This window comes from Acanthaster planci, linkage group LG01, assembly GCF_054643075.1.
Source record: "Acanthaster planci isolate LZ-2023a linkage group LG01, COTS_SCS, whole genome shotgun sequence".
Classification (NCBI taxonomy): domain Eukaryota; kingdom Metazoa; phylum Echinodermata; class Asteroidea; order Valvatida; family Acanthasteridae; genus Acanthaster; species Acanthaster planci.
The window spans coordinates 28528338-28555926 of NC_141777.1; the positions used below are offsets into that span (position 1 = coordinate 28528338).

A 27589-nucleotide genomic window follows, 5' to 3' on the forward strand; every position below is an offset into this window, starting at 1 on the left:
ATATGTACACATACACAGTGTGCTTTGATTGGAGCTGACAAGGAATACCCATTATTGCATTGGTGGGGAATGTACTTCCTCCTTTCTGATGTTCTTTCTGTCTGAACATGTTCCTTATGTGGACATACCGCACATGTACATGCATGTACATATAACAGCTGTGTTTGGGTGCAAAAGGCATGTTATGAACAAATTTCCACTGAAAACTTTTTTCTTTCAGTTTTTACAGTCAGTGGGAACAGTGTCAATGAAGCTATCGACTGATGGTATGAAAGGTATTGTCAAAAGAGATCCGGTTCAGAAATTACATCCCCCACAGGCTTCATTGTGCCTAAGTAAATCAGTTAATGTCATATTTCTTTGCAAATGTTGTTGTTATCACAGTCAATCACGCAGGCCCTGGGCCAAGGGTAGGTCCCACATGTACACATGTACATGTCGTGTATGCATTGTAATGCCATGTGGTAGGGTAGAATGGGATAGCGTGAGGGTTTTGGTAGTGATCATGGTGATACATATACAGTACGTTCATGTAGCTTTCCAGCAAAAGGAGAACTTTAAAAGGTTTGTGTGAGGAAATCTCAAGCAGGGACTTAGCTTCTTGAACTGGAAAATCACAGGCACATGGTTGCCATGGTGGAATTTGCACCAGATCTCAAGGCCAAGGAAAATTACCAGCCAGACAACCTCAGGCAGTCTTTTACCTATTAACTCCAAATTAATGGAAGGTCCTGATGAATTGTATTCAAATAGATGCACACAGGTCATGTGCCCATCCTTTGTAAACACGCCTGCTTCATGAACCCACACAGAGACACACACACTGTGGCCCCTGATTTCACATTTAGAATTTAACAAGGGAAAGGGTCACAAGATAGCAGTAGCCACTACTGCCGTCGTCGGAGAACAGAAACCAAATCGATTCTCCGAGCAAGAGCTGTCTGGTGCATATGTGTGTGTGTATGTTGGCTGCAGAACAGACAGTTGTCACTGACTCATTCTTGGCACAATAAGTTACCAGTCCAATGCATGTGGGGTTGGCAGAGCATCATTTGCAAGCCAAATATGGAACTGAAAGAAGAACTACCACCCCTCATCCCCCAAAAAGAAACACACACTAGCCTAGGAATCAAAGGCAATTGGATAATGAGTCATAGAGCCAGCCAGATTAATTACTGCAGTGGGCTATATGCTACTCTCCTTGTACACGTTCGTGGCCCCCCTCATATATTAACCTTTTCGCACACAATGCCAGCCGATTCAACTCCTCTTTTATTTGTCATTATTACTGAGTCAAGCTGAGTCATTCTGATTAAAAATTGATGGAGAATTGGGATGGGGAGGGATAATTGTGCGACAGTGAGTGGGGGCTACTGGTGGTGCACGCTTTTGAAGTTGAATACAGTGAATTTAAAACAAAGAAGTAAACATTAGATTATGTCCTGCAGTTTTTTATGCTTTTCAATATCTTCACTTGAAGACTGCGATTTTTTTGTTGTAAACTTGAAATGTGCATTTTTTTATGTTATAACCGGACCACCGGTACTTTTGATTTTGCAGCAGCACAATTACTGAACAATATACATGTACATTGCATGTGTACACTTACGGATGGGATGGGGTCAGGATGGGATCGTGGGAGGTAGGATGGGATGGAGTGGGAATAGGCGCAGGTGGAATTGGGTATTCAGTGGGATGGGACACAGATAAAAGAGGGTTGAATGGGATGGAATGGGGTTGGGTGGGATGGGATGGGGTGTGATGGGATGGGATAGGGTGACTTTGGGATAGGTACAGTTGGGATTGGATTGAGAGGGATGGGGCTAGGATACATGTGGGATGGGTTGGAGAGGGGTACAGGTGGGATGGGATAGGATGGGGATGGATGGGACTGGGGCACAAGTGGGATGGAGTTCGATAGGGGATGGGGTACAAGTGGGATGGGATAATGGGATTGGTTGGGATGGGGTACAGGTGGCATTGGATAGTCGGGTGGGATGGGTTGGAAAGGGGTACAGGTCCAGGTGTCACATTTTGTTTGAGGGACAGGGCAAATGGCTTTAATGGGTTGGTCAATATACATGTATAAGGGGCACTGAAGCCAATGGTGGGGCAATGAGGCCATCATGTAAATAAGACTTTGGGCACCAAAGCCATTTTTGCTATTTAGTTATGCAGTCTTATAAAGCTCTTCTGTGCACAGTATTAGATTATGCAGAGTCTGTGAGGTGTTTGTTCAACTGTGAAATTAATTAGCAAGTGGAGATACGGGTCATTCTACATGTACCAAGTTGGGGCAAAAAGTATACAGGTGTCCATCCGGACACCATCGGGTGTCCATCATGCCAACTGCATATTGAAAATGTACACCTTCGTTCAAATTACTGGAGTGGATAGAGTATAGTACCGTGTTACATTCACTTATGTACACGTAATCATAGCGAAATGACTTGCAGATTACAGTAATGAGGTTCTTGCCCACCCATGTGTACACCACAAAAATGTTACTGGGTCAGTATTTTAATGCAACTTTTTTTACAGTGGGAAGTGCTTTCTAAATTTCGACAGATGTAACTGGGCAGTTTAGAGAATAAAACACAGTTTTGACATGTGGTATGTCACACAAAAAAAGATTTGCAAAGTGAAGTATATTAATGTAAAATTAAATTAAAAGTTTCATTCAAATTACTAGAGTGGGTAGAGTATAGTACCCTGTTACATGTACATTCACTTACATGTATAGTACACATTGATTGGGAAATGACTTGCTGATTACGGCAATGAGGTACAAATTAGAAATAAAACATTGTGCATATGAACCAAGTTTTGTACAGAGTTTGTGGGCAGCAATGAACTCTAAATAATCTTTTCCGATGATTTTTAATAAATAACTACTGCACATTGAATTTCTGCCCCAACCGACAGACCGTATTTTGGACAGATCCAGGGTCCAGTCATCACGACCCCTTTTACCAATACTTAAGGTCAAAAGCTATGAAGAAGTTAGTCATGACCATGGTCATGTCAATTAAGGCAAAAAATAGTTCTCCTTCTGATTGCATGCCTCTCAAAAATAGGGTCGGTACATGTAGGTCAGAATTTTTTGGGGGGAGGGGTCAATATTTTGTTCTGATTGATTGGCATGAATGGGGACGAAAGCTTCTAAACATCTCAAAAAGTGATAGAAACCTATCTTAATCTATGTACAAATTTCTACAGTCAACAATTCACAAGAATTATGGACAATTCACACAGTGCTAGTCAGGTAATCATGACGGCAAACTGGCCAACAATGTCCGTGTATCGTGCGTAAGCATACATGATGCATTTGGGCGGGCGATAAACCTCGTGCTGCGGCAGGAAATTTTGTTGAAACATGCTCGTTTCAAGTACGAGCAAAAGAACCTCAAATACATACATAGACGAGATCAAGTTTTGTGAATTAACTTGCAGAAATTCTCTCACAACATCAACTTTTTTTTACTTACAGCTGTAGGGTTGCGTGAGTGTATGGCAGATGTAGTGTAATAGACCTGGATGTTTAGACTGGTTGGCACATTTCCATCAGGCGTTCTTTTGCATGGGTGCGGTGCGGCAGGAACCAGCTCGGCACTGCTTTAATGCATTGAGATTTGTGCACGTGTTTTCACCACTGCGACAGTGAAATGCATAGGGAAGTCGTGAAAACAACGGAAGTTTCTTTTCAAAAATTGCCAATGTTTGTGGGAGAACACATAAAACGATGAGCAGCGGAAAGTCGATCCGTGTTTCAGGTCAGTCCTAAGGGCGACACACAGTGTTCACCCAGAGGGCATCCACGGCCATGGCAGAAAAGGGGCAGGCCATTTTGGCCCCCTTTCAATGCCGAAATACTAAAGGCATCGAGGTCAATTCGAGCCCTGCAGGTCTGATTGGATAGGGACGGGTGCAGGTTGGATGGGGGTGGGATGGCGAGGGGGGATGGTTTGGGTAAGATGAGGTACAGTATGAGGTACGGTCAGTAGGATTAGCTTTGGTTGGGATGGATTTGGACCGTAGGCTGCCTTGGAGGATGTAGTACTTATTGGTACCTGTTGGCAAGGTGTGAACTAGTGAAGCAAGGGATTGAAGGAGATTTCTGATGGGAGAAACCTAATGATAGTCTTTTTTATTTCTCCAAGGACCTGATGTGGTTACTCTATGATCTTGGACATCTTAAAAAGTGAGTAGCTTCCTCTGAATTGCACGTACATACTGGTACACTTCTTCAGATTACTGGACAGATTTTTCCTTGACGGACCACGTTCTGTTCTTACATGTGGCCACTGTGCACAACTGCAGATAACCCTGTCGTTCATACCCATTTTTTGGATTGCTTGGAAAATTACTCTTCTGTAGCCAGAGTTGACACCAGTAGATATTATCATTCATGTGCTTTGCACACATGTGAGCATCATTTCTCCCTGGTACCCTGTGACTACTGTTTCGTGATGCTTTTTAACATTGCGCACCAAGATGCAGCCAAATCACTGACTCCGGCTGTGGTCAGTAGGCCTGGCTGTCACTAGCAATTGCCAAACATGCTTAAACGTAACTACATGTATACGGATATCTGAACCATTGATGCTGAGAACTGGTTCCAAATCATGGGACCCGGTGCCCATAATCAACATTGCAAGTTATGTTGTAACCTTTTAAGATTTGTAAGAAATATTGCTAGGCTTGGAAAATTCTGGAGAATATGTTTACAACAAAACCATGAAGTGGTAAAGCAGATTCACATTTATGTGTTTTTTGTGTCAGGAAGAGGTTTTTGTTAATGTCAGTGAATGGATAAACTCCCAAAATCAAAAAAGATTAACATTTAATTATCATTCTTGAGCAGCACTTCACATCAAAAAAAAAAATGGAGAATTTGAATTCATTTTTCACACATGCATTTTTTACTGGGAATGTTGGGGTTAGGTTACTTTTATGGGTACCGAGGTACTGGTACCCGTGTTTTTCTTCAATGGGGTACCTGGTTTTGATACTGCCCTATAAGTGCACATTGCATCCCACCACCACCACCACCACAGGCCAGTGACTATCTATCTAGGTCTTTATGGGTGCCAGCCAGACTCTTGGATGCAGCCTCAGGTTTTCCAACCCTTTACTCTATACTTTTTCCACTCAAGATTGTCCTGAATGCAGCATGACTTGTTCACATTTAGGTACCCAATGGCCCTCGGTAACCTTGGTGACTTGGAGAGTATAGACCCGACACCGGGAAGGCCGTCAACCATCGAGTTGTTCCAAGAAGCCATAGCTGTAGGCCAGAATGAGTACGATAACCACCACGTGTACCCCTACACATATTTAGGAGGCCACCTGTACCGCAAGTATGAGTATAAGAGAGCCATGGAGCAGTGGGCCGAAGCTGCTGGTGTAATCAGTCGGTAGGTTCCACGGTGTTGTAGTCGGGTCTATCACAAGTTTAAATCTGAAGTCCAGTCACAAGACCAGCCACAGGACGGATTCTGTTACTGTTCGCTTGAATAGCTTGTGACTTGGCATAAGACTGAGTGAGTCATCATGGACTTCCATGGACTTGTCATGGATTTGCCACACTGTTCTGGCAGTAGGGCCAGAGGTTTTTCCTCAAGTCAAAATTTCAGTTAGAAGAGTGTTAAAAGCAGCTTTCCATACTATACGTCTCATGCAATGAATGTCAACCGAAAATGGCAAGACACAGTTTCCTGCTAAAAATATTAAACAGAACCACCAGCAGGTAGGTAGGTTATTTGCAACAGAACTTTTTTCACTTCACATGCATAAATTACATCTCCTGTGTACATCCCCATGGGATTCCGTATATCGTATATTGTTTCAATTTCTGTTGAAGTGGAATGTCATTCAGCCTGTGCATGTTTTTGTACTACTTTGTTGTTCTTTCCAGGTACAATTACAACAGAGAAGATGAGGAAGTATACAAAGAGTTCATGGAGATAGCAAATGATCTGATCCCGTACATCCTCAAGACAGGCTCTGCTGGTGATTCAGAGTCACCCATGAAAGTCATCAATGACCCTGCATGCTACGGCTACTTTCTGCGCTTCTATGACGGCATCTGCCTGTGGGAGGAGGGGAGCACCACCCCTGTCCTGCATATCACCTGGGCCAAGCGCTTCATTGCCTCGCTGACGCGGTTCTCCGCTGACATCCGGGAGCTGGTGGAGGTAGAGTCAGGTAGGTCCGGCAGGTTAAGCTCAGAGGTGGAAGCGCAGGGAGAAAACGGAAACCAGGAGGAGTCGAAACAGGTTAAGACTGATGACATCAAGGAGGAGGAGACAGAGACAAAAGAAGAGGCCACAGGAAAAGAGGCAGGCGATAAGAAGAAGGAAGATTTTAATCAGAATATTGTTTCAAGAGGTAAGAGGCAGCAGAAAGCTGGACAACCTTCTGACAGCCAGGGACGGACTGATACCAAGGGCATTGACTCAGCAAGTGCCGCGGCGCCCTTTGTTGATGCTTCCTGTAGTGACACCATGCTCAGCTCAGAGACGGACTTTAATGACTTCCTGAGCACGAGGAGCAACGGGAGCGCCTTCCCCGGCATGACCATGGAGTCAGTCATGAAGGCCGAGAGCCCCGCTGAGATGGCCTTCAGCCGCCGCTGGAAATCGCAGATGTCAGAGGAGGAGGAAGAGGAGGAAGAGGGCAAGGATGTCAGGGAGGACCCAGACGGCCTCCACTCTGACAGTGAGGACTGCCCGGACTTGCCCGTCTGCCGGCCACCCATGGCCCACATCCTTCTCTACAGTGCCAAGATGCTGGCTCTCAAGGAGATCCTGACCACCTCGGGGAAGCTGAACATGGCTGCTATCCAGCTGCAGCTGACCGCCCAGTCCCAGGTGCACGTCAGCAAGAGGCCCCGCTCCATCAGTGAATACGAGGACTATGGCAGTCTAAGACGGAGACCCCGACGGGAATGATGAGCTGTAACCATAGAGATGGGAGAACAATAGGGAACAGAAAGTGAGCTAGAAAAATGATTTTTAAAACAGCAAAACAAACAAACGGGTTTGTATTGATACTGAAATGTTGCTTTTGTGACCAGAACTGAACAAAATGAGTCATCTTAGTTTTGATAAGCTCACCTGAGGTACCCGGTATGGCTTGCACAGTGTAAAGCACACCGTGTAGTTTATATTGTCCAGTGCTCATTTTTAATAAACGAGACAAATCTGGGTGTTAAAAAATGACTCATTTTGTCTGGATCTGATCGCATTTGATCCAGCCATTGAGATGTACAGGTGTAGCCATTGAGATGTACAGGTGTTAATCCCTTATGCTTTGTGTATGACTTAACACACCAGATAAGAGTGTGTTTATTTTATAGCCCTGTTATTGCCATCTTATGTGTAAAAAGTATGTTTACCAAAGATATGTTGTATTTGGTAGTTGGAAGTGACCGAAATGTTGAGTCATTGAGAGAAAATGACAGGCAGGGGTTTATCTAGTATTTTTCTGACTATTGTTTTCAAATCCTACCATTTTATTGTGTACCATAGTTGTTGCCTCTGCAAACGCTATGTGCTCTTGCATGGCAAAATTAGGTTTTAGCTGAGACTGAATTAATCGTATGACAAACCTTCCCTTTTTTTCTCACTAGAGAAATAAACTAGAAAGAGTTTCCAAGTTGTTTATGTAAAAGGATAAAGCTCAAGGCATGTGTCGTTCGTTGGTGAGAATGAAGGTGTCATTCTTACCCACAAATGGTGCATACCAAGGGTATTACGCGCCATGACCTCTACTTGTGACCTCAGTTTATTGTTTCCACCACTCCATTATTTTGAACAAATAGAGTGACGTCCTTAAATGGAAAGACAAGATTTATTGTAAGATCAAAATGCTGCAGTCATTTGTAACCCTTGTACAGCAAAGCAGCATTTATTCACTAGGGGGATGTTGTGCCAGCGTGGTGTGCAGTCAGAGTGACAAAGACAGTGACAGTGACATGTTTACCTTGAGCAGAAGCACCCCTCGTCAGTTGAAAAGAGCCCCGTTGGTGGGGAGTGTTCATTTTGTGGGTAGTGACATGACCATAATGCGTTCATTTCATAGTCATTTGTGAATCAGCGAAGTGCAGTTCACAATATATTTTGTAAAAAAAACCAAAACAGTGACAGTACTGATGATTCAGTGGCTGATGTGTTGGCATTGGAACACGCATCCTAAGCAAGATTAGAAAATTGTACTTGCCAGCCCATAGTTTTTGATATTATGTGATGAGCTCTATGCTGACAACAGCACTTGCTCTCCAAGAAAAAGTCATCAAATCTGATTGTTTTGAGAGCTCTGGGAGGAGATTAGGAGACAGTAAGAATGAGTATGAGAAGGTTAACGGTAGCAATGACTTTATTTCCTGGAAATAACTATTGTTTTTCATGAGGGTTCCTTCACTAAAGTACTGTTATTCCTTCAATTTCACTCGGCCAAATTAAATTTAAAATTCTTCAGGAAAAAAATGAGCAATTGAAAATAGTCAGAGTTGGCCACTGCACAGTTGGCAAACCGATTACATTTTTCATAGCTAGGACACATACATTGTGGCATTAATGAAAAAAAAATTTGGAATGCCTAATTGCTGGAATCATTATTCTCAAATTGTTTGTCGGATTCTGCAAGGGGTTTGATACAAGCAATGCTTCTTGTCATGATTATTAACTGTTTAAAATTTGCATTGAATGCTCGAGCCAAGAAAAGCTGTATCCCAAAAAAAAGAGTAAAAATTGCTAGTCATTGTATGTTAAGTTTTCCAGTTCTTCTGTTCAAGGACTGCTATTTTGCCATTGTTCAAGTTTTGGTTCTATTGTCAAATGCAGTGTTATTGAAGAAGAGATGTCTTCATTGCTCCATTTGGGCCAAATAATGGGAGGGGGCAAAAAATAATGTGATGTCACAGGTGGAGGTTAACTAGTGATATTGAGTCCAAAACATTCCAGTTGAAAATGGCTCTTTGGTGAAGAAAAATGTGTTACTAATTGTTGATTTTTTCACCATTTACCAAAAATGTTCCAATATGGATACATGTATATTTTGTAAATTGAATATTTAAACCGAATTTGTGGGAAAGATTTTTTTTAAAGATAGAACATGAAATGTGTCACTCATCTCTACAAGGTCTATGGTCATCAAGTTGGTTGGAAAACCAAGTCCGGTAAAATGTCAAATTATTTATATATTTTTCCCTTTTAAATTCTCCCACCGTTTGTTATGTCTTAGTCACGGATTGTCAGCACAAAAGTTTACTCTAAAAGTGCACGGAATACGTCAAATGTGAAGTTTAAAAGAAGTTTAATGCCAAAACAATATTAGTTTCAAAGAATGTTCAGACTTTTGGGCAAAACCTATTGAACTTAAAAAATCTCAAAGCAGGTCATAATGATAGACACTCTGAAAAATTTTGACTTGTGACTTGCTTTCCCAAATAGATGATACATGTACTAAGAATAATATTCAATCAAAGAGATTGCACCACAAGCCGTCATGATATTTTGAGTTAAATCATTGAACTGATGAAGTTGTTCTTGTCTGGGGAGCCATGTACATGTAGAAATGAAGCAGCTGATATATTAGGACATTACTTCCCGCTCCTACATGTAAATGTACTTTGTAAGTGATGTTTCCTCTACAAGATTTTGCCAGCTTGAGCACAGGAGACCCAGAAGTCATGCCAAAACTGACACAATTTTTGTGGAATTTGAACTAAAACTGAGAAACGTTGCTCAGTTATTTGACACAAATGTATTTAATCATTTTGTAGCGCGTGCAGCTTACATGTGTGTTGATAAAATGTTTAAGGCAGTTCACTTTTTTAAACAAAATTAACTGTTTCTGAGATGTACTTCATTTTTCTTTGCTATAATTGATTACTCTCAGTCTTATTTTTACACCAGCTTTTCTTACAATAAATCTTCTGGGAGTTAAATTTGAATAAAAGCTGGTACACTGACTTCTTTAAATTCACATGAACATAATCTGAATTACTATATCATGATTCAGGGAAAGCTTTTGCTTAGTCACATAAGAGACGCCTTGCACCAATACAATTTGCAATAATACACATATAAGAAGGGCACAAAGTAACCAGTCCATTCCAGAGATGGTGGTCGCTATGCAAAAGCTTGCCCAAATCACGAGGTATTGCAACAGTTTTTTTAGCCTGGGGAATTCAAATGGTCATGTTTTTGTGCAATCAGATAAGTCAGTATACCAGATTTTACTCAAATTTAACTCGCAAAAGGCTTATTGTTTTCAGGGTTTTCCCTCGGTGTACGTGTATGTTAAAGCTATGATCATTGGGTACATGTACCGGGTACCTACTACGAAGCCATCTGATATTGTAGTTCCGCTATTAAGTAATCCCATATAGTTCTGGGCCACCATCTGTCAATTTGTTTGTTGACTTTCCTTAATAGTGACCCATTCATATTCGTCTATGCCAAGTGTGGAAACAATATTGCATCGGCAGCAGTTTTCACTGACAGTCCTAAAAGTGATATATTTTATCCACGTGGTGACGTCACTGCGTACTCGTACAGTCTTTATCAGGATGTGCTTGAAATACACTTTTAAAAAAATGAAGTTCAAACCAGAGAGAAAGAGAGTTTCCAACTTCAGACTGTGTTGAAGTACATGTACTCTGCTGGAAAATGTTGGCCTTGGAAAGGACTACAGACAAATACAATAAGCACTGGCTGTGATACTGAAATGTCACAAAAAGTACTACAAATTTTGGAGTGACTTGATTGGCAGACATGTACATGTACTTATACGCTCTTTATGGCTCATCCAACAATATTTACCTGAAAAGAAAATGTCAAAAATATAATCTTCGACTAATGTTACAAAAATAAATTGAAAAAAATTGAAACGTAGACATTTTGCTATATTTCCATGTAAGTTAAATTTCTATGAAATCCTGAGCGTGGTTTTGTGTAAAAGCAGCTTCTTAAATTGTGGGAGAAAACCAGGCACAGAGCAGCTTATGATTAGAAGTTACCATTTTGGCTATTCACAAACAAATAGCTGATTCTGACCAAAATGTCATAGACCTTTACTGAAATCTTTATAGCTATTCGGAGCGAATTACTTGTATGACCGAAATAAAAAAATTCAACCTTTTGCGCATTCAATGGAAAGTATGGGTCCTGCTATTTTTAGCATTTTTGTCCCGGTGAACATGCATGCATGTGCCCCATGGCTAGATGCTGTGTCAAACCCAGCAAAGTATGGAAATTGTGCTCCCAGTGTTTTTAACAATAACAAGACAAGTTTTCCCCGTAAGTGAAAAATTATTTGCAATTTTCTTGCTCATAGTCTCAAGTGGTAGCTTATTTTTCTTTCGTGGGATTGAGGAAACTGCAAGTATTTTTTATTTCTTGTTAAGGCCCAGTTTCACTACAATCTTCATACAAGAGTTTGTACTGAAAGTTTAATGTCCTGTTATTTTTATTGTAAAGTTTAGAATTCAAGAGCCTTGTGGGAGATGACACTGCTTTGTGTCTTGGCCAGATGTGTGGTCATCGCAGAACAAGCGAGAGTTCTGTCATTTCAAAACCTTGCACAGGGGCCTTGAACTAGTGTGTATTTAGTGCAGAGTCTCATCGGCCAAGTGCACACATACATGTACTGTATGTTGATGGTGCTCTGCATTATATTGTACATGTGTACTGTAGGTATACATGTAGGCATGCATGTTGTACAAGTACATGTAGCTGTTTACATGGACGGATTAGCTTTTGTAGACTTAGTTTAATTGCCTTAGCAGCCAACTTGTGCAAAGGGTTGCTCAGTTGTTGAAGAGAGTATTAAGTTTTTCCACATTGTTTGGGTTGTGCAATTTTGTTTCTTTGATCTCTACAGAGGTTGGGTTTTCCAGCCTCCATGATTTTGGGCCGCAAGCCTCATCCATGGAAGAAACCATTATTATGTCAGTTCTTTATCAGTGGGGAAAAATACAATAATGGAACTTCAATAAGGATTGGCGTATGTCACATGGGTGCTTAGGGTATGAGGTATATGTTGTTCTTTTCATGTAGTTCGCATGCTTTTAAGGAATTCTGTGACATTAGCATTGGAGATTCCTCTTTCTTCTTGTGTCATCTGGCCATTGTGAGAGAGCAGTGAAGTCATTTTGTGTCCTTCGCTGCCCTTGCTCTTTTGATGTTCCACAGCGGAGCCAAGGCCTATGGGGCAATTGTACTAGTTGTCCCCAAACCCGTTCACAAATTTTAAGATACTGAATCTCCAGTGCATACACTTAAAATGAAACAGGCAGTTCTGTTGCAATTGAATGTGTTGTCACAGCAGTCAGGCGAAGAACTCCTTGCTCAAATCATAAGAATAGTGAGTAACTTCAATGAATTTTATCTCGAGTTTGTCTTTACCGTAAAATGCTCAGTCCTTGCTGTCAATTGCATAATATCATAGACAATATATTCATTTATTGTTTCCTAATTGTAATCTAGCTAATTGCCAAATCTTGTGATTGTGAGCAGTTTGTAGACACAGCTTGACCATGGACTTCAGTCTAATGTGTTGTTTCTCCATTTGTTCACTAAAGATGATAAAACATGAACACCAGTTTTGCTCAAATTTTCCTCTTACCAAACGTTGACATTTGCTCTTTTTTTAGCCTTAATTGAAACTTTTATGTGACTGTTACCAAGAAAAAGGTAATGTTTTCATTCTTTACAAATTTGAAGATTATTCTTTTGTAATATTGTATTTTTATATTTTATTTTCAGTTTAAAAAAACAGTTTTGTTCAGGCTTTGTTCATTTCCCCCCTCAATTCTGATGTGGATAAGCAGATGATTTTTACATTTGTGTAATTTAAAATGATTCAAAAAGCTCATTTCCAGCTTTAATTCATTAATTTTAAAATATCTAATTTGCTCAAACACTTCAGAGTTTATGAAACAGAAATCATGGTATATGGAATGATGCTCCTTGTGTGTAATTTCAATTCTCATAACCTCTTCAGTTTCAATACAGATACATGTACATGTATGGCTGTATCTGACCGAAATCTTCTAATGTTTCAAATTTTAGTCAAAATTTAGAAATTCTGTTCTTGAACTTTTTGAAATGCACTTGTATAGAACTGCAGTGGGGCTTATTTGTGTAATTATTGGGTTTACAAAATGTTTTGTAGTTTCATATATGGGGTCTTGATGTAATCCTTTATATGAACATATTGCCTATTCTCTGTCATGGTCAAAGACAACAGAACACTTGATGAGAAGAAGGAAATCATAACTGATGGCAGAAAAACGAGAAGATGCCAAACAGTGTCCAGGAGATCTTGTTGGAATATTTCTCAAAATACATTTGAGGCCATTGGTGAATGTCTTGACCCATACATGCGTGTACCTGTGTTGGATCCCAACTTTTCCAACTCTGGTCCAAGTCATGATGCCAGCTTTGCCCAACAGCATGTTTCAAAGATCAACAGAAGTTCAGTTGTGAGATCCAACAACAGTATTTTACTGAATGTTTTAATTCATGTACATGAACATGCAGTAGATTAGCTCATCCTCATTTCTGTGTTTGACAATGTGAGAAGAAACTGCTGGATCTTGGCTTGAGCATGACTAAGGTTTAGGTACACACTAGTAGAAATGAGTTTTTCAGAAATTTGTTTAGGAATTCTGTGTTTTGGAAGTTAAGGAACAAATCACGTTCAAACATGACACAGGACTAGTTGTGACCCGTTGTGGTGCTGGTAATTTTTTTTTTTGAAAACAGCAAAAGCATGTTTTAGGAAACATGAAGGTTTTAACTTTTAAAACGATTCTAGCAGAATTCAGGCAGGAAAGCAATGGCATTTTTGAAAGTATTCCTGGGAAAAGTGAAGAAAAATCCTAAATGATGTCAATAAAAAGAAGGAGGAGCTAGAAAGATATTGTTGGAAAACTAGAGGTTGAAGGAATAGTTCATGGAGAGTGAATGAAGTGTGTGTGTGGTACTTTGTAAAGAACAAGGCAAATAATTCTTAATAAAACACAATTGTGTATTTAGTGAAAGGTTAAAGAGGGCTTCCTATGTCAGCAGCCAGATTTCGTTGAACATTACGTTGTGCAAGACTTTGTTACATTTCATGCAGGATATCTTACATTGTTTACCAGATTTGTTGGTTTGCACACCTACAGGTGCATTGCAGTGTGAAATTTAGACCATGTAAAGTATGGACTCATTGGCCGTGCTCTCTGTAAACCTCAGCGGACAAATTAGAACCAAGGCAAATGGCGTGAGGGACGGGGGTTGTATGAGGTAAAAGGCTAGATTTGAGGAGTCCAAATTTCATGTAACAACATTTCACGAAATTGGCTGCAGAAGTGAGATTGAAAAATCACAATAATAGTGTTCAAATTGTGCCTGTTGCTGAGGATTGAGAGATGTTTTAAAAAAAAAGGTTGTATATCGGTAAATATATTCACAGACTGTTTTATTTTAGATACGTGAATTTTTTATGAGAATGGTGGCGATTGAAGGATGATTTTGTAAGCAACGTTTTTGTCTTGAAATATGTATTATAAATTCAATAGAAAAACAATTCCTTTGAGTGTAAAAGAATTAGACTGACTTGTGTACAGGTTGGCATTGTTGGGTGTATTCTTGTTGTGCATTGGTTAGTTGATATTTTGTGTGTGCCATTTTTCTAAGGTAAAATGTAGGTCAGCTGTTTCTGTCCATATGCAGTTGTGGTGTTTTTCACCAGAATGTGTGGTCAGGCTCCACACCTTAGGTTTTTCAATACAACCTGTGTGCGGTTCGAGTTGGATTGATGCAACATTCTGTAGGTTACAGAAATGTGTGTAGTTTTAAGCAGCAGTTACATAATTTATATTCAGTGATATTTCATTTCATTTAAACCAAACTGGATGAAAGCCTCAAGCATTGGTGTTGATTTAATCTTTTTTCCACACCTCAAAATGAAACCCAAGCTCCCATTTTATGTCTGAATTTTAAGCCAGGGCTTCTGAATCTTAACAACTCAGCTAAAAGTTTTTCATTTGTCGTTCAGCCATTAGCCTGGTTTTTTGGGTTTTTAAAAATGAAACAAAGGTGTACAATGTATAGATAATCCATGTAGGCTTTATTTATGAAACATTGGAGTATACAGGTTTTTTTTCTGAATGGCAAATCTTAGAGTGCTCACTGACAAATTTGTACATTGTAACTCTTTCCCACTGCAAAGTTGGTGGTTTTCCCAGATGTCCTTAACCAGCAATGACCTGGCATTCAAGGTTTTACTGGAGTGTTTTAGATTTCTTACCTGTGTATTGGGGGGGGGTGGAAGTTTATTTTCCACCTACTGGTTGACTCCTTGAAAACCAGAAAATCTTTAGGTCCACTTTGTGTTACCCAAGCTTTGGCAGTACTTTTTTATCCCAAGTAATCATGTTGGAGTTTTGACCAGTGTTAAAAAATTTAGTCTTTGGTTCGACTTTGAAGGTAGGCAGCTTGCATCTACTACATGTACATGATGTCATTGTTGGTGATCCTAACGTACTTGTGATACACGCAGCTATGAGTACCTTACATGCTGACACTGAGCAACTTGTTTACTCAGAATTTTTTTCACGGCATATTTTCTGCTTTGCGAAAGTGTGAATTTGACTCCCAAATGGATTGTGCCAAAATAAAAAAAGTTTAAAGTTGAAAAAAACCATATCCAAACTCAAGTCTCATAAAAGCCAGTCGAGGAAATACAACAGCAAATAACCAGAACACCCCCAAGAAAAAGGACACTCCATAAAATCTGCATTGTGTAAAAACAGATCGGTTACATGAAATAAGAACAGAATGTTACAGACTGTGTAGTGGGAAAGAGTGTGGACATGTACCGGTACATATACACGGATAGTGTGTGCAAATTATGTACATGTACTTTACCAGCATGTTTGCATTATCTGTTCAGAAGTAATACGTGTATATTGTGCAATTCATGTTTTGGTCCATGTGTACGTGTATGGCCACACAAATACAGAACTGGGATTTTTATCGGCTGAGCAAGGCAACAGAAAGAATCTTTTATTTCTGCACTTGTACAAGCTAATGAAATGAAATGTACATGTTCCAGTTGTTTCTATTGTTGCCCTTGTCATGCAGAAGAGGAAATGCAGAAACAAGGATGCGATGATGGAGTTCAAAAGGATCTTTTACTTTGCTGTATTTATTGAAGATTGATTACATTTAGAATTAACTGTCCTTTTTATGTACCTGTACCGGGGCCTGAAAAGTGTGATCCCCCAACAATCCAGGGTAATTGATGGCCCTGATGATAAACCCTTATTTGTTTGTGTGTTTGTTTGTATTTCTGATGTTTTGTTTTTTTGTTGTCTATTTATGTATTGAAAGCTCTGTGCCTAGAACTTCTCTGCAGCTGCCACTGAGTACAGATACATGTATAAGGGAAAAAAACAAGTTTTTTAGAAAAGCTTCGGTCCGTGTATGTTTCAGATTTTGTGTATTTGTTGGATTCGTTTGTGTCACCCTGCTCAAAGCATGTTACTTCCTGGGATTTTCCTTTTCTTTTTGGTTTTGAATTGTGTCTTGTCTTTTGTTTCATTTGCACAAGTTAGGTATTTGTTGTGGCTGTCTCTTCTCAGTGGAGATAGCCAAGACAAATACGTACAAGGTATTGAAGTTTTTTTGGGAGGGGGGGAAGGTTGTTGTTTTTCATTTCACATGATTTCACCATGAGAAACCCCAAAGTGTCTACTTGAACACTGGAAATTTGTGTACCGTCTGTGTTCACATAGCTTCACATTGATTTAGTTGGTCAGGGTTGATTTGAGCGGTAGGTCCAGTTTGGAGTCACTCACTTTCTGCTCATTTGTAGCAGTGTGCATAACCAAGTTGTCTGAGGCGTTGCCTAAGGAGAAAAAAGTACCAGGGCCTATTTAGTCAGTGAATGGCATCTTCTAGTCACCATAAATATTAGATATACATGTACATGTATGACTACCTACATCATCAAGAATGGTTAAAGATTGCAATCACACCTTTTGGGCTCATATTTTGTTATTTCTCCAGTTGGTTGCTGAGTATCTCAACCCCAAGAGCTTAATCCAAATGTTAATGTAATCAGCTAAAAGAAAGAAGAGGCCCCTTTTTATTGCAGGCAAGGGGTAGGTTGGGGTTGAAGTAGTGTATGAAGATTCCAAACCAGCTTGTTGTGTATCATGTGGACTTCAAACTAAATTTTCACTTCATCAAAGATATTATCTTATGCTGCCCTTTTAGTATCCTCAAAAGTTCGGCAAATTTAAAATGTCAGCAGAATAGAAATGTACGCTTTGTTTGGCCTTGGGACATGTTTATCATGTAAACTGCAGTACTTTCATTACCTTTAAGTAGCTTTCTGTAAATGGCTTCCTCTTTTCTCGTCTCTTGAATGACCTTAAAATGTGTAGAAATTTTTAAGCCACAAAATCTGCTCTCTAGTGAGCCTTTTGGTAAATTGGTGATAGATAAATGGACGTTGCAGTTTGAATCCAAACTCTTACAAAATAAATTGCTGTTAACAATTGCAAGCACACGTACCAATACAAATGAGTAATAATCCGAAGAAAAAATTCAATTTAGGAATATGAAAGAGATGACAAAGCAACCTTCTAGAGAGATATTGCCACTTAAATAACAAAACTAACTGCCTTTAAAATGATTTATCCATTTATTGAGAATTTATACCCATTCCATTTCCGTAGTATTGTATTTAGGAAAAAAGGTACATGTAATACTGATTCTGATGCCCCTTGTTTTGTTTCAAAGTTTCCATTGTTACTGTAAAGTGTTATCCAGGTGTGAAAGCATTTGCTTGTAGCTGTCCGTGCAATTCAAAGAAAACACAAAAACTAAATGTGTAATTTACATTGTGTATTGTGCGACAGAGCTTTGAGGAATAAACAGTATCTACAATTCCAAAAATGACTGTTTTTCCACCTGTTATGGCTTATTTCTTTTGTTCAGTAGAGTCCTGTCCAAAACAGCTGATTCACTGTCCTGTGATTCACAGTGCCAACAATTGAGGATTCCGATGTGCTTGGATTTTTCATGAACCTGCCAGTGTGTCAGGAGGTAACATTGTTGTCTGACACTTTGGGATCATGCAGCACCAATTTCATGTACGTATATCTGTGTTGGAAATGTATCACTCTGGATCTTTTTTTTTCCAAAGATGTTTTTTGGAGGGGAGCTAAGGGGTCAATATGTCCACATTTATCCATCCAAATGACTGGCCAAGAGCAGTGATCTGGTCACAGTTAAGTGGCAGTGTTACCCTGAACAGACGTTTTCAAGAAGAGACATGGAGAACTAAAGCGTGATGTCATCTTGATCAGGAATTGCAAATGAACGGAGCAAGCATGTGAGTTGGTTCACATGCAGTTAGTCTTTTACACAAAGCTGTATGTGTGGCAGATTCACTTCGGTACTTTAGAGGATTTTGAAATCTTCTATTCTCTTTAAATACCCCTGATATCCTCAGCACAGAATTCATAACATTCCTTAATACATGAATTTGAATCTTTGCAATAATTATACCAGTTGGGTTTGGAGATTTTAAAGTTAACCTTCAAACAGTGTGATTGGTAGCTTGGACTCAATTTGATCTTGAAAGACAAGTAAAAACTACATGTACTTGGCACTTTTGTGTCGTTTAAGGTTTTCAAAATTTATTCGTCACCATCTGGATCAAGTCAAACGTATAAACTGAGCAATTTTATTTTTAAACCAACTGACAATTGTTTAATTCAGTGACAGATCCAAACACCACAAATTTACACTACAAACAATTTGTGCATAGTTATTTGTCAAATCCTTTGCACTTTACACCAATGATTTACTAGTACTGCAATAAATATCCATGTAAAAAGCATTTAAAGTGCGTACATGTAATGTATTTTCAAAGGTACTTGAATGGAAGGGCAATAGCTTGATTGTAGCATACACATGCGCGTGACCAGATAATGTCCGTTATTTGTAGTTACCAGATTGGAGTTTTGGATTTGATCCACTGTAAACTTCAAACCCTCTTTTCCACAAGCCGTAGAGCTAAGAGAGGAACTCTATGCACACACACACACGACCATAAATTAACATAAATTGGCCTGTATTTTGCATTACATGTACAAAGTATACTATTATCTAAGGCAGTATTTGGAGGCGGGTTCTGCAAAAGCCGACTTCCATTTTGATGTCACTTAAATCCTATTGCATCAATTACATGTGAGTTTTCATCATGTACATGTACGTCTGTTGTTTATGCTAATTAAAAACAGCTGAACAGATTTGTGACAGCAGTTAAAGAAACAAATTACAAGCTTGTATGCTACTCCTGAGTGTGTTGTAGCTGTTGAAAATAAACTATGGACAGCATGTCAGAAACTAGTGCCTTGTGACATACATATATGTACTACTTTGCACCCATACAGTATTGAGTATGCTAGCTAATTCTTCATCTTAATGTACATGTATACAACCTACGATATTTAACCATGTGTGTGCATAAAACTAGAATTTTCCACTAAATGTGTACAAATCAGTAGAATTTTCATCTGAATGCACATAGACCTACAGAATTTTCATCTGAATGCGTGCAAACCTGGACAATTTTTATCTGAATTTGTAAAAACCAGAAGAATTTTTATTTGAATGTGTACAAACCTGTCAAATTTTCATGTATATAGTACCAATCTGTAGCATGGGAACCAGTTGTACAGTGGTAATGGAATTTTAAACTATTTTCTCATGGTTCAGAAATTGTGGATTAGCCACCAATTTTTGGAGTTGGAAATACAAGAAATTGAACTAAGCACTTTACAAACATAGTTGTACATGTATACAATGGGTGATTTGCTCTGTAGTGTCAACTGTTAAGTTCGATCGATTAAAATACCAAAGTGACCAAATGCACAGCTTTATCATATACTCAAACCTTATTTGTAGGATTATTTTAAATGATGACTTATTTGTAAAACTAAAGTTTGCATTTAGCTTCTGTTGACTTGTTTTCCTTGAATCTGAGTATATTCCCTTGGTTATTACACCTTGGAGTGTTGTACTATTTCATGACTAAGAATAGAATTCTAAATTTCAGTCACTTAGTATATGTACATGTACATGATGACCAGTTTCTTGTGTACACATGAAAAAAAATTCCCTAATAATTCCCCAACTCGCAATATGGTCACAGTTTTGTGCACACCATTGAAAGTTTGATGAGACCATCGCAGTACTGTGCCGTGCCACACCCCAGCCACACAGTGGCATCAAGTCTCAAACACTAGGCCTGGAAAGTGTCTGCAAACTCCAATCTTCTGCTCTTTCACGCAAGACTTTCAATTATTCTATTGTGATGGTTTATGTTACCATGTCACCAGCTGTTGTGATGAGAGCAGCATGAGAAAGACATGAACGTAGAAAATCTACTCCTCCGGCCATTGGTACTTCAGTTCATGTTTCAGCTCAGTCATCATCGTCAGAATCAACACCGCCTAGTGCCTCTGACTTCTTCATGAAGTTGTCCTTAAAGGGCATTCTGAAATCGGGGAAGTCGATACCGTCCCCAAATCGCATCCGCCGCTGCTCCTTCTTGACGATGAGCTCTCTGGTGTTTGGCACGTTGCTCCAGGCAACAAACGGAATGTAAGTGATGTCCTCGTGGTGCTCGATGCCCCCGGCCATGGCTGATGCTGCCCGTAGCACCGATCCTTTCCTCTCTCTCGGGGTGATGGTAGGCGAGTCCTGCGTCTGCAGGAAGTGATTGCAACAAAATGTATGTGAAGAAGGTACTTTTCTCACGTTTCTTTGAGCAAACGAATATCTTTATTTCAACAGCAGTGGAAGTTAGTTTGGAGGTTGTTTTATCACAAATTGGAAATCCCTTAACGTTTAGCAACTCACAAATTACCAATGTCATCTGTAACCTTTACTGACAGCAAAGCAATCCCACTTTATGTTAAAAAAATTCTGACCTCTGTTAAAAAGAGTAACGTGTGGAAGTTGCATAATGTACTGAGGCATTCATGGGTATACTCGGATTTATCTGATCAGTTGAGAGAGAGCCAAAGCCCCCTAGTAGTAAAAAATAGTAAAAATACATATTTAGGGCTTGTGTTGTTACTAATCACACTCTCTTAGCAAAATTACAACTCTTGTGGATTTTTTTCCTCAAAGATATCAGGCTTCAATAATTATGATCTTTTTGAAAGGAGAGTCTAACTTTTTTGTAAAACATTTTGGAACGTCTGTTTCTCCTTCAATGAAAAAACTTCTGTAACAGACTGGTGGAAATTTTGCAGCCTAAAGGCTGGTTCGTCCATGGCAAAAAAGCAAACACTGACACAAATCTGTGACGTCAGATCAACTATTTGCACTGGGAATTTGCAAAAGTTGAACACATTTCAACTCAGGTGAAAGTTTGCTGCAAATCTTTTGTGAAGTTAAATTTGCTTAGCTGTCACATTTGCCTGAAGTGTGAACTGGCCTTCACATCTGCAGTGTCTCGTCGTTCATCAGTGACACCTACCGTCTGTGTTGTCATACCGCCCTGGGGTATGGGTGGCACAGAGCTGGCCCTGACTGGAGCCTTCTTCTGTCCACTCTTCCCTCGTCCCTTCTTGCCTTTGCCCTTCTTGCCTTCCTTGGGCTGGGGGAGGCTCTCAAACTTGGCCTGGACAATCTCTAGTACCCTGGGGTCGGCCCACCACTTTGCAACGTCCAAAGCGTTGTCCCCTAGAACAGAAAACAATGTGAAAATCATCACCATGTAGTGTGTTTCTCTTTCTGTTCCAAAAGCAAATAAAAACTGGCTGTAGAAAGGAAAAGGGTTAAACAATACAGAGTCATCTGATTACTGGTGATGTTTTGCATTAAGTTTATCTATCTTATTTAATTAGATATATTTTCATGAAAGTAGGATTTAGGTTTTCTACCTAGAAACACATAGTGTCACATTGTCATATTTTATCTGACCACCTGATGTATGACGGGCTGTGTTTTATGTACATTTGTATTCTTCTCCAAGCTATAGTATTTTAAGCTCTTCTAACATGCCTTCATGTTGTACTTGCCCCTTAAAACCTATTCTACTACTACGTTGAAGTGACATTTATCACAAAGCATCGGAAGGAATAAGCTATAAAATTACCCACAGTAGTAGGACCAAATCTCAGTCCTTTAACTAAGTCAAGCCTCTACAAAGGGACAGGAGGCTGGGACAACAAAACCCCAAATGTTCCACTCACACCTGCACTCATACCCACTGTCATATCCAACGACACTGGTGAGGGCCAATTTCTCAAAACCCTCACAGGCTGGATATTGGTGATCCACTGGCTTTAGGGACAAACACATCCATGTGAACATGATGCACCTGCATGGAGTGGACTTGCACGATTAAATGCACTAAGCTACCCACAATGCTGCCTGTTTCCTTGCAAATGTTTTTGGAAGGGCAGAAACAGAACAGTGGGAAGTTCTGAACACAACGAATCTTACAGGAGACATCCAATGCATCCACACAAAGGCTCACCTTTCCTGTTCTCCAGCATGACGTCACACCCTTTCTCGATGAGATACTTCACGATATCCGGGGCCGAGGTCTGTATGGCCCTCATTAGTGGCGTCCCCCCGTTCATGGCCTGGGCGTTGATGTTGGCCTGGTGCGCCACCAAGAGTTCCACCACATCCAGCTGACCTGACAGGCAGGCATGGTGAAGCGGTGTCCACAGGAAGTTGTCTTGGCAGTTGACATCAGCTCTACTTTGATTGATAACCATAAATAGAATACTATTAACATATAAATCCAAAGCTTCTGCCCATTAGAAGCTTTCCACATTACTGTGCACCATTGTGTCCTTTGAAGAGACCACTATTCAACCTCCAGATTGACATCCAGCATGTATATTATAATCCTGTTTTCTTTTCCTTTATTTTGGCTTTTGTCCTTACAGAACTGTGTACTCGGTGTTGTTTCAAGGCTTGCAAAAATTTCATAAGCTTACTTGAATGTATGTAAGCCTTTTCTTATCTGTTCTTTTTTGTTGTGCAATTTTACGTATTTCGTCTAAAAGACTAACTAACCATTACACTCTCAAATTCCAATTTAAACTGCTAGGTTTCCCAAAATGTTCAGTCTACAAAATGCTTCTTTAAAACTGCTAGGTATATGGATGTTGACTTTTCCCAATGAAATGCTAAATTAAGGCCCAGTGTTAGTGAACTGCAAGTATATGTAAATCATCAAGTGCTTCAGTTTTATACTTTAAGTTTGGAAGGCCAATATACCATTATTTATTCAAAAAATTTCACAAAATGTAATTGAATGTTTGTGTGGCAGGAAATGTTTGCCTTTCCGCCTTGCCTTGAATAACGATAATAATAATTGAATTTCCAAAAGGTCAGGGATAGAAACTGGCAACAGCAGATGAGGGTTGGATGGTAAGGGCAACCAGTTCTTGTGTGAAAACCTACGTCAGTCCTTGAGAAACACAGAGAAATTCCAACTAACCCATTCTCCAAAAGGAATTTGGCCACCTCCAAGTTGCCTTGTGCACAAGCCACCATGAGTGCCGTCTTGTAGTATTTGTCCTGCGTATTGACCGATCGCCCGTGCGAGTACGCCCGACGCAGGGAGTCCAGGTCTGTCATCTTGGCAGCATCGGTGACGTTAATGTATGTCTTCTCTGGGAAGTGCAGGTACCACGCCGAGTCGTCCTGGATAGGGTGGTCGGGCGGATGGTCCCGGTCAAAGCGCCCAGTGTCTGTGAACGGCACGTGTCTGTGTATAAGATGTTCGGGCGGTTCGCCGTTTTCAGTTCTGGCACCCTCCGCACCAATGCAGATTGGCATGGGGACCTTCGTCTTGCCTTTCTTCTTTTTTCCCTTCTTCCCCTTTTTCTTCTTCTCCTTCTTCTCGAAGGCTGACATGAGATAGGTTTTGTGCACGTATTTCTTCCCGGCCAGGAACTCGTGGTAGTTGATGACGCCTTCCTTGGTCTTGTCATGGAGCAGAAACAGGGCCTTGAAGCTGTCCTCATTAATGGGTGCCTCCAGGGTCACCAAGATGTCGTAGAAGTCCTCCTTGGACAGCACCTCGTTGCCGTCGGGGTCCATCTGCTGGAAGTGTTCCAAGAGACGAGTCTGATTCTCGTGGGTCCAATCATAAAGCCTGACCGCCCAGGCCTCAGTTGGGGCTTTCCCACCTCCTTGGAGCTTCTTGGAGAGACGCTCTGCTTTCCGGCACTCCTTCATGACATCTTTAAATCCGTTGTTCTTGGCAATCACTTTTGGAAGAAGGCCATCATCATTCTTAGTATTTGCTTTGCACCCTAAAATAAATGCAACAAATTCAAATTCATGATGTTTGAATGCACCTTTTTCGGCCGGGTTTTAATTTCACTAGGCTACCACTGTAATTCTTCAAATAGTGTTTGTGGACAAAATTCTTTAGGAGGTAAAAAATTCTACCCACATTAATGACACTCTTCAATCTCTAGAGAAAAATCTTAAAAAAGTCTTTAAATGCACCACATTTCCCTATGTTTTGATCTCAGCAGTTTGAGTACAACTTAAAAGTTCTAGCATCTGTCAAGGTAGTCGGGGGAGGGGGGGAGAGTAGGGTGGGACAAGGCACACCCTGCAGAGAGGAACCTGAACAATGGCCCTTCTGTTTCATTCTCGATGACAAACTAACCTCTTTGAGACAAGTATTTCAAGCAGTTTGCAAAGCCACCCTCGGCTGTGTAGTGGATCATGGTGTTCCCGATGGTGTCCACCAGGCTCAGGTTGGCACCATAGCTACACAGCAGGTGCAGCACATCAAAGTGACCATTCTTGGCTGCCATATGGGCCGCTGTTCTTTTGTTCTTGTCCATGGCGTTGACTTCCCCACCTTTGGCAAGGATCGCTCGACAGACCAGAACGCTCCCACTGCGTGCTGCCTCTATCAAGGGTGTCTTGCTTGTTGACTGAGTACAGGAAATGCAAGAGGAAACAATGATAAACAAAACATAAGTCTGAATTTCTATATTTGGTTAGCCTTTTAAAATTTTCTAAAGGATTACATGCTCACTTATTTCTGGGAACTTTTGGGAAAGTCATAAGCTTGTTTGGGTGGAACTCAAGCCCGCGACCTTCTGCTTGTCACTGGAGATGTCTTAACCACTGAGATTTTTTGCTACATAAGAATACAGGTGAACACTTAAGAACACAGATGAAGTTCTGTTATTAGTCTGCAGAAGTAGGTAAGGTTGGGGCATCTCCTATTTGAGCATCAAGTACAGAAGAGCCGAATGGGCCATTTGATTTCAACCCTTAACAGACTTTTTCACGAGCCTTCTGTATGAGACCAGCAGCTCCATGAGCTCAAGCGTCCACACACGCTTCACCCTGCAGATCTCAGAAGGGAAACCTACCGGTTGGGCACTGTTGGGATCAGCAGCATTCTCCAGGAACTGGAGGCAGATTTTCTCATTCTCAACTGACTCCATACAAGCTAGCACCAACAGTGGCATGCCGTCATTGGCTACGTTGTTGCATTCAGCACCACATTCTAAAACAATCTGGGTGCACTTAGCATGGCGACTTGTAGGCAGAATGCAGTAGAACAGTATACCTGTGAATGACCAAAATCAATACAAAAGTGAGCTTTGTCGTACATGTGCTTTTAACAGTGACAGTTGAATTTTCAAAAATCAAAGCTTGCAATGTCTTCTGAAAAATGCATCACATTGTTGTTTGCAAATTCCTTGATTTTCAGTTTTTTAAATTATAAAATCAACTTATACAAAATTCAATTGCCATGATGACATATGACAAGATAATGGGACTTTTTAATTCAAGTTGACTTCCACTAGCCATCAGAGACTAATATACAAATTTATTGAATAAACAAATCCATCACATCAGGAAAATGCTTTAAAAATCAGTGTAAAAGCATTGAAATCATGAGTTTTATTTTCAATCAGTAAAAAGTGCCAGACTGCAAAGTGAATAAATGGGTCTAAAGTAAATAGTTTTAAATAAACACATTCCACAAAACTTAAAGAGGAAAATAGTCGGTTGAGATTATTTCACCTTTCCCCTCTGCATCTTTGATCTTCATGTCTGACCCGGCACTGGCTAGTACGTCCAGCGTCTGTACGTGACCGTACTCGGCCGCCCTCATGGCCGCTGTCCTCCCCTTGAGGTCCACCACGTTGGGATGGGCTCCCAGCTCCAGCAGGAACTTGACCATGTCATCGTCGTTGACCCGGGCGGCCAGGTGAAGGCCCGTCTCCCCGTCGTTGGGCTCGCTGTAGTTGATGAGGTGTGGCACCCCATGGGCGCACAACTTCTCGATCTGCGGCTTGTCCTGGTTGCGGACGCACTGCAGAAACTTGTGGACTTGGAGTATCTCTAAGCGAGTCTGCGCGATCGGCATCTTATTCCAAGTAGGTTCTCGGTAATATCCACTCCAGGTGAAGACTCAAAACCGACGTCGACCCCAAATCAACGAAGCATAATGTTTTAGTCTTTCCTGTACAAAAAAATGATTGCAGTGTTACTATCCCGGCAGTTGAAATCCTTAGGGGTAGGCAGCGTCAAGCCTTCGTTGATGAACGCCTGTTGTGATACAACAGTGTTCCGTATCACGGCAACACTGGCCGACGGCCGAAGATCAGTGGCGCAATTAGGAAGTACCATAAAATCGCATTATAACTCCAGTCACTGCCAGTGTTTACTGTCTTCTTATTCAAACAATGACTTCAGAATCAGGAAATGTTCAGTCCCTGTCTAGCTGAGATACTATTGATGAAACAAAGGTCGAACTTCTGCTTATTTATTAGTTTACAAATGCTTCAACTCGTGGTCACGGTAGTACACAAGCTCGACACCTGTTTCATTATCGAACTTCACTAGCAGGTGTCCCGCTCTAATTAATGTTCAAGCCGAACTGAGAGCCATTCATTGGCAGGCATAATGATGCTCTCCAAATCTACCTTTGGAAAATAAATCCCAAGAACTTTCAAGTAAAGAAAATATTCCTTCTTATACAATCAGGTTTCCGCACATAACCGACCAACAAGCTAACAACATGCGTGTCGTAAATCGTAGCACATATACATGTACATGTACATGTACTGTATGTGGACACACCGGCGTGTGGCCTGTTGCCATGGTTGCATTCCCACAGAGTGTATTTACACACCAGCGGGTCGGACCGTGGTCACAGAAGAACCCGTCCGCCACAGACATGAATAATTCATTACTGTTTCTGAATCAAAGTTCAACTTCTGGTTTTACAAGTACTGTCATGACTGTGATTCTGTGCACCGATAGCGGAATTTTATGTTGTGAAAATAAGTGACGATGGGAGAAAATAAAGAGGAAAGAACACAGAAGTGTCAGAGTAGTGTGAACAAAACTGCAAGTTCTATATATTTGTGACCTTAATTGTAAATGACCAAGCCAAGTTCAGGCTTAATCAAACCAAATTTACAGTCTCTCCGAGGATTAGGGATCATTTTTCCGAACAAAACAAAAAATGGTTCCTTTGGAGGTATCTTGTC

At 40.4% G+C, this 27589-nt stretch overlaps 2 protein-coding genes across 4 annotated transcripts in view; one reads left to right on the forward strand and one right to left on the reverse strand.

Annotated features, from left to right (window-relative positions):
- LOC110988904 (menin-like) overlaps nucleotides 1-17966 on the forward strand; it is a 44781-nt gene extending 26815 nt beyond the window's left edge. Inside the window, exons 4-6 of the mRNA XM_022252858.2 lie at nucleotides 4161-4201; nucleotides 5193-5417; nucleotides 5918-17966. Of these exons, the coding sequence (XP_022108550.1) occupies nucleotides 4161-4201; nucleotides 5193-5417; nucleotides 5918-6953 (1302 nt within the window). The 3' untranslated portion in view covers nucleotides 6954-17966. The remainder of the gene's footprint in view (nucleotides 1-4160; nucleotides 4202-5192; nucleotides 5418-5917) is intronic.
- Nucleotides 17967-18682: 716 nt separating this feature from the next.
- On the reverse strand, nucleotides 18683-27156 carry LOC110988903 (ankyrin repeat and EF-hand domain-containing protein 1-like). Of its 3 annotated transcripts, XM_022252856.2 has the most exons (8): nucleotides 27020-27156; nucleotides 26115-26556; nucleotides 25454-25653; nucleotides 24733-25006; nucleotides 23548-24367; nucleotides 22570-22799; nucleotides 21565-21770; nucleotides 18683-20786 (listed from the first exon to the last, which is right to left on the reverse strand). In XM_022252856.2, exons 2-8 carry the CDS (start codon nucleotides 26458-26460, stop codon nucleotides 20502-20504), a joined length of 2361 nt encoding a protein of 786 aa, XP_022108548.2. In that variant the 5' UTR covers nucleotides 26461-26556; nucleotides 27020-27156; the 3' UTR covers nucleotides 18683-20501. The 3 variants fall into 3 exon arrangements, with proteins under 3 accessions (XP_022108548.2, XP_022108549.2, XP_086989139.1); XM_022252857.2 differs by having other exon boundaries at nucleotides 22570-22796; nucleotides 26115-27149; XM_087133013.1 differs by having other exon boundaries at nucleotides 26115-27149.
- Nucleotides 27157-27589: the final 433 nt, after the last annotated feature.

Coding starts and splice junctions, on each gene's coding strand:
- LOC110988903 (XM_022252856.2), bottom strand. CDS start 26,460: ATGCCGATCGCGCAGACTCGCTTAGAGATACTCCAAGTCCACAAGTTT. Junction 24,368..24,732: donor GAAATACTTGTCTCAAAGAG/GTTAGTTTGTCA, acceptor CATTTATTTTAG/GGTGCAAAGCAAATACTAAG. Junction 21,771..22,569: donor CATGCTGGAGAACAGGAAAG/GTGAGCCTTTGT, acceptor TTTCTGTTCTAG/GGGACAACGCTTTGGACGTT.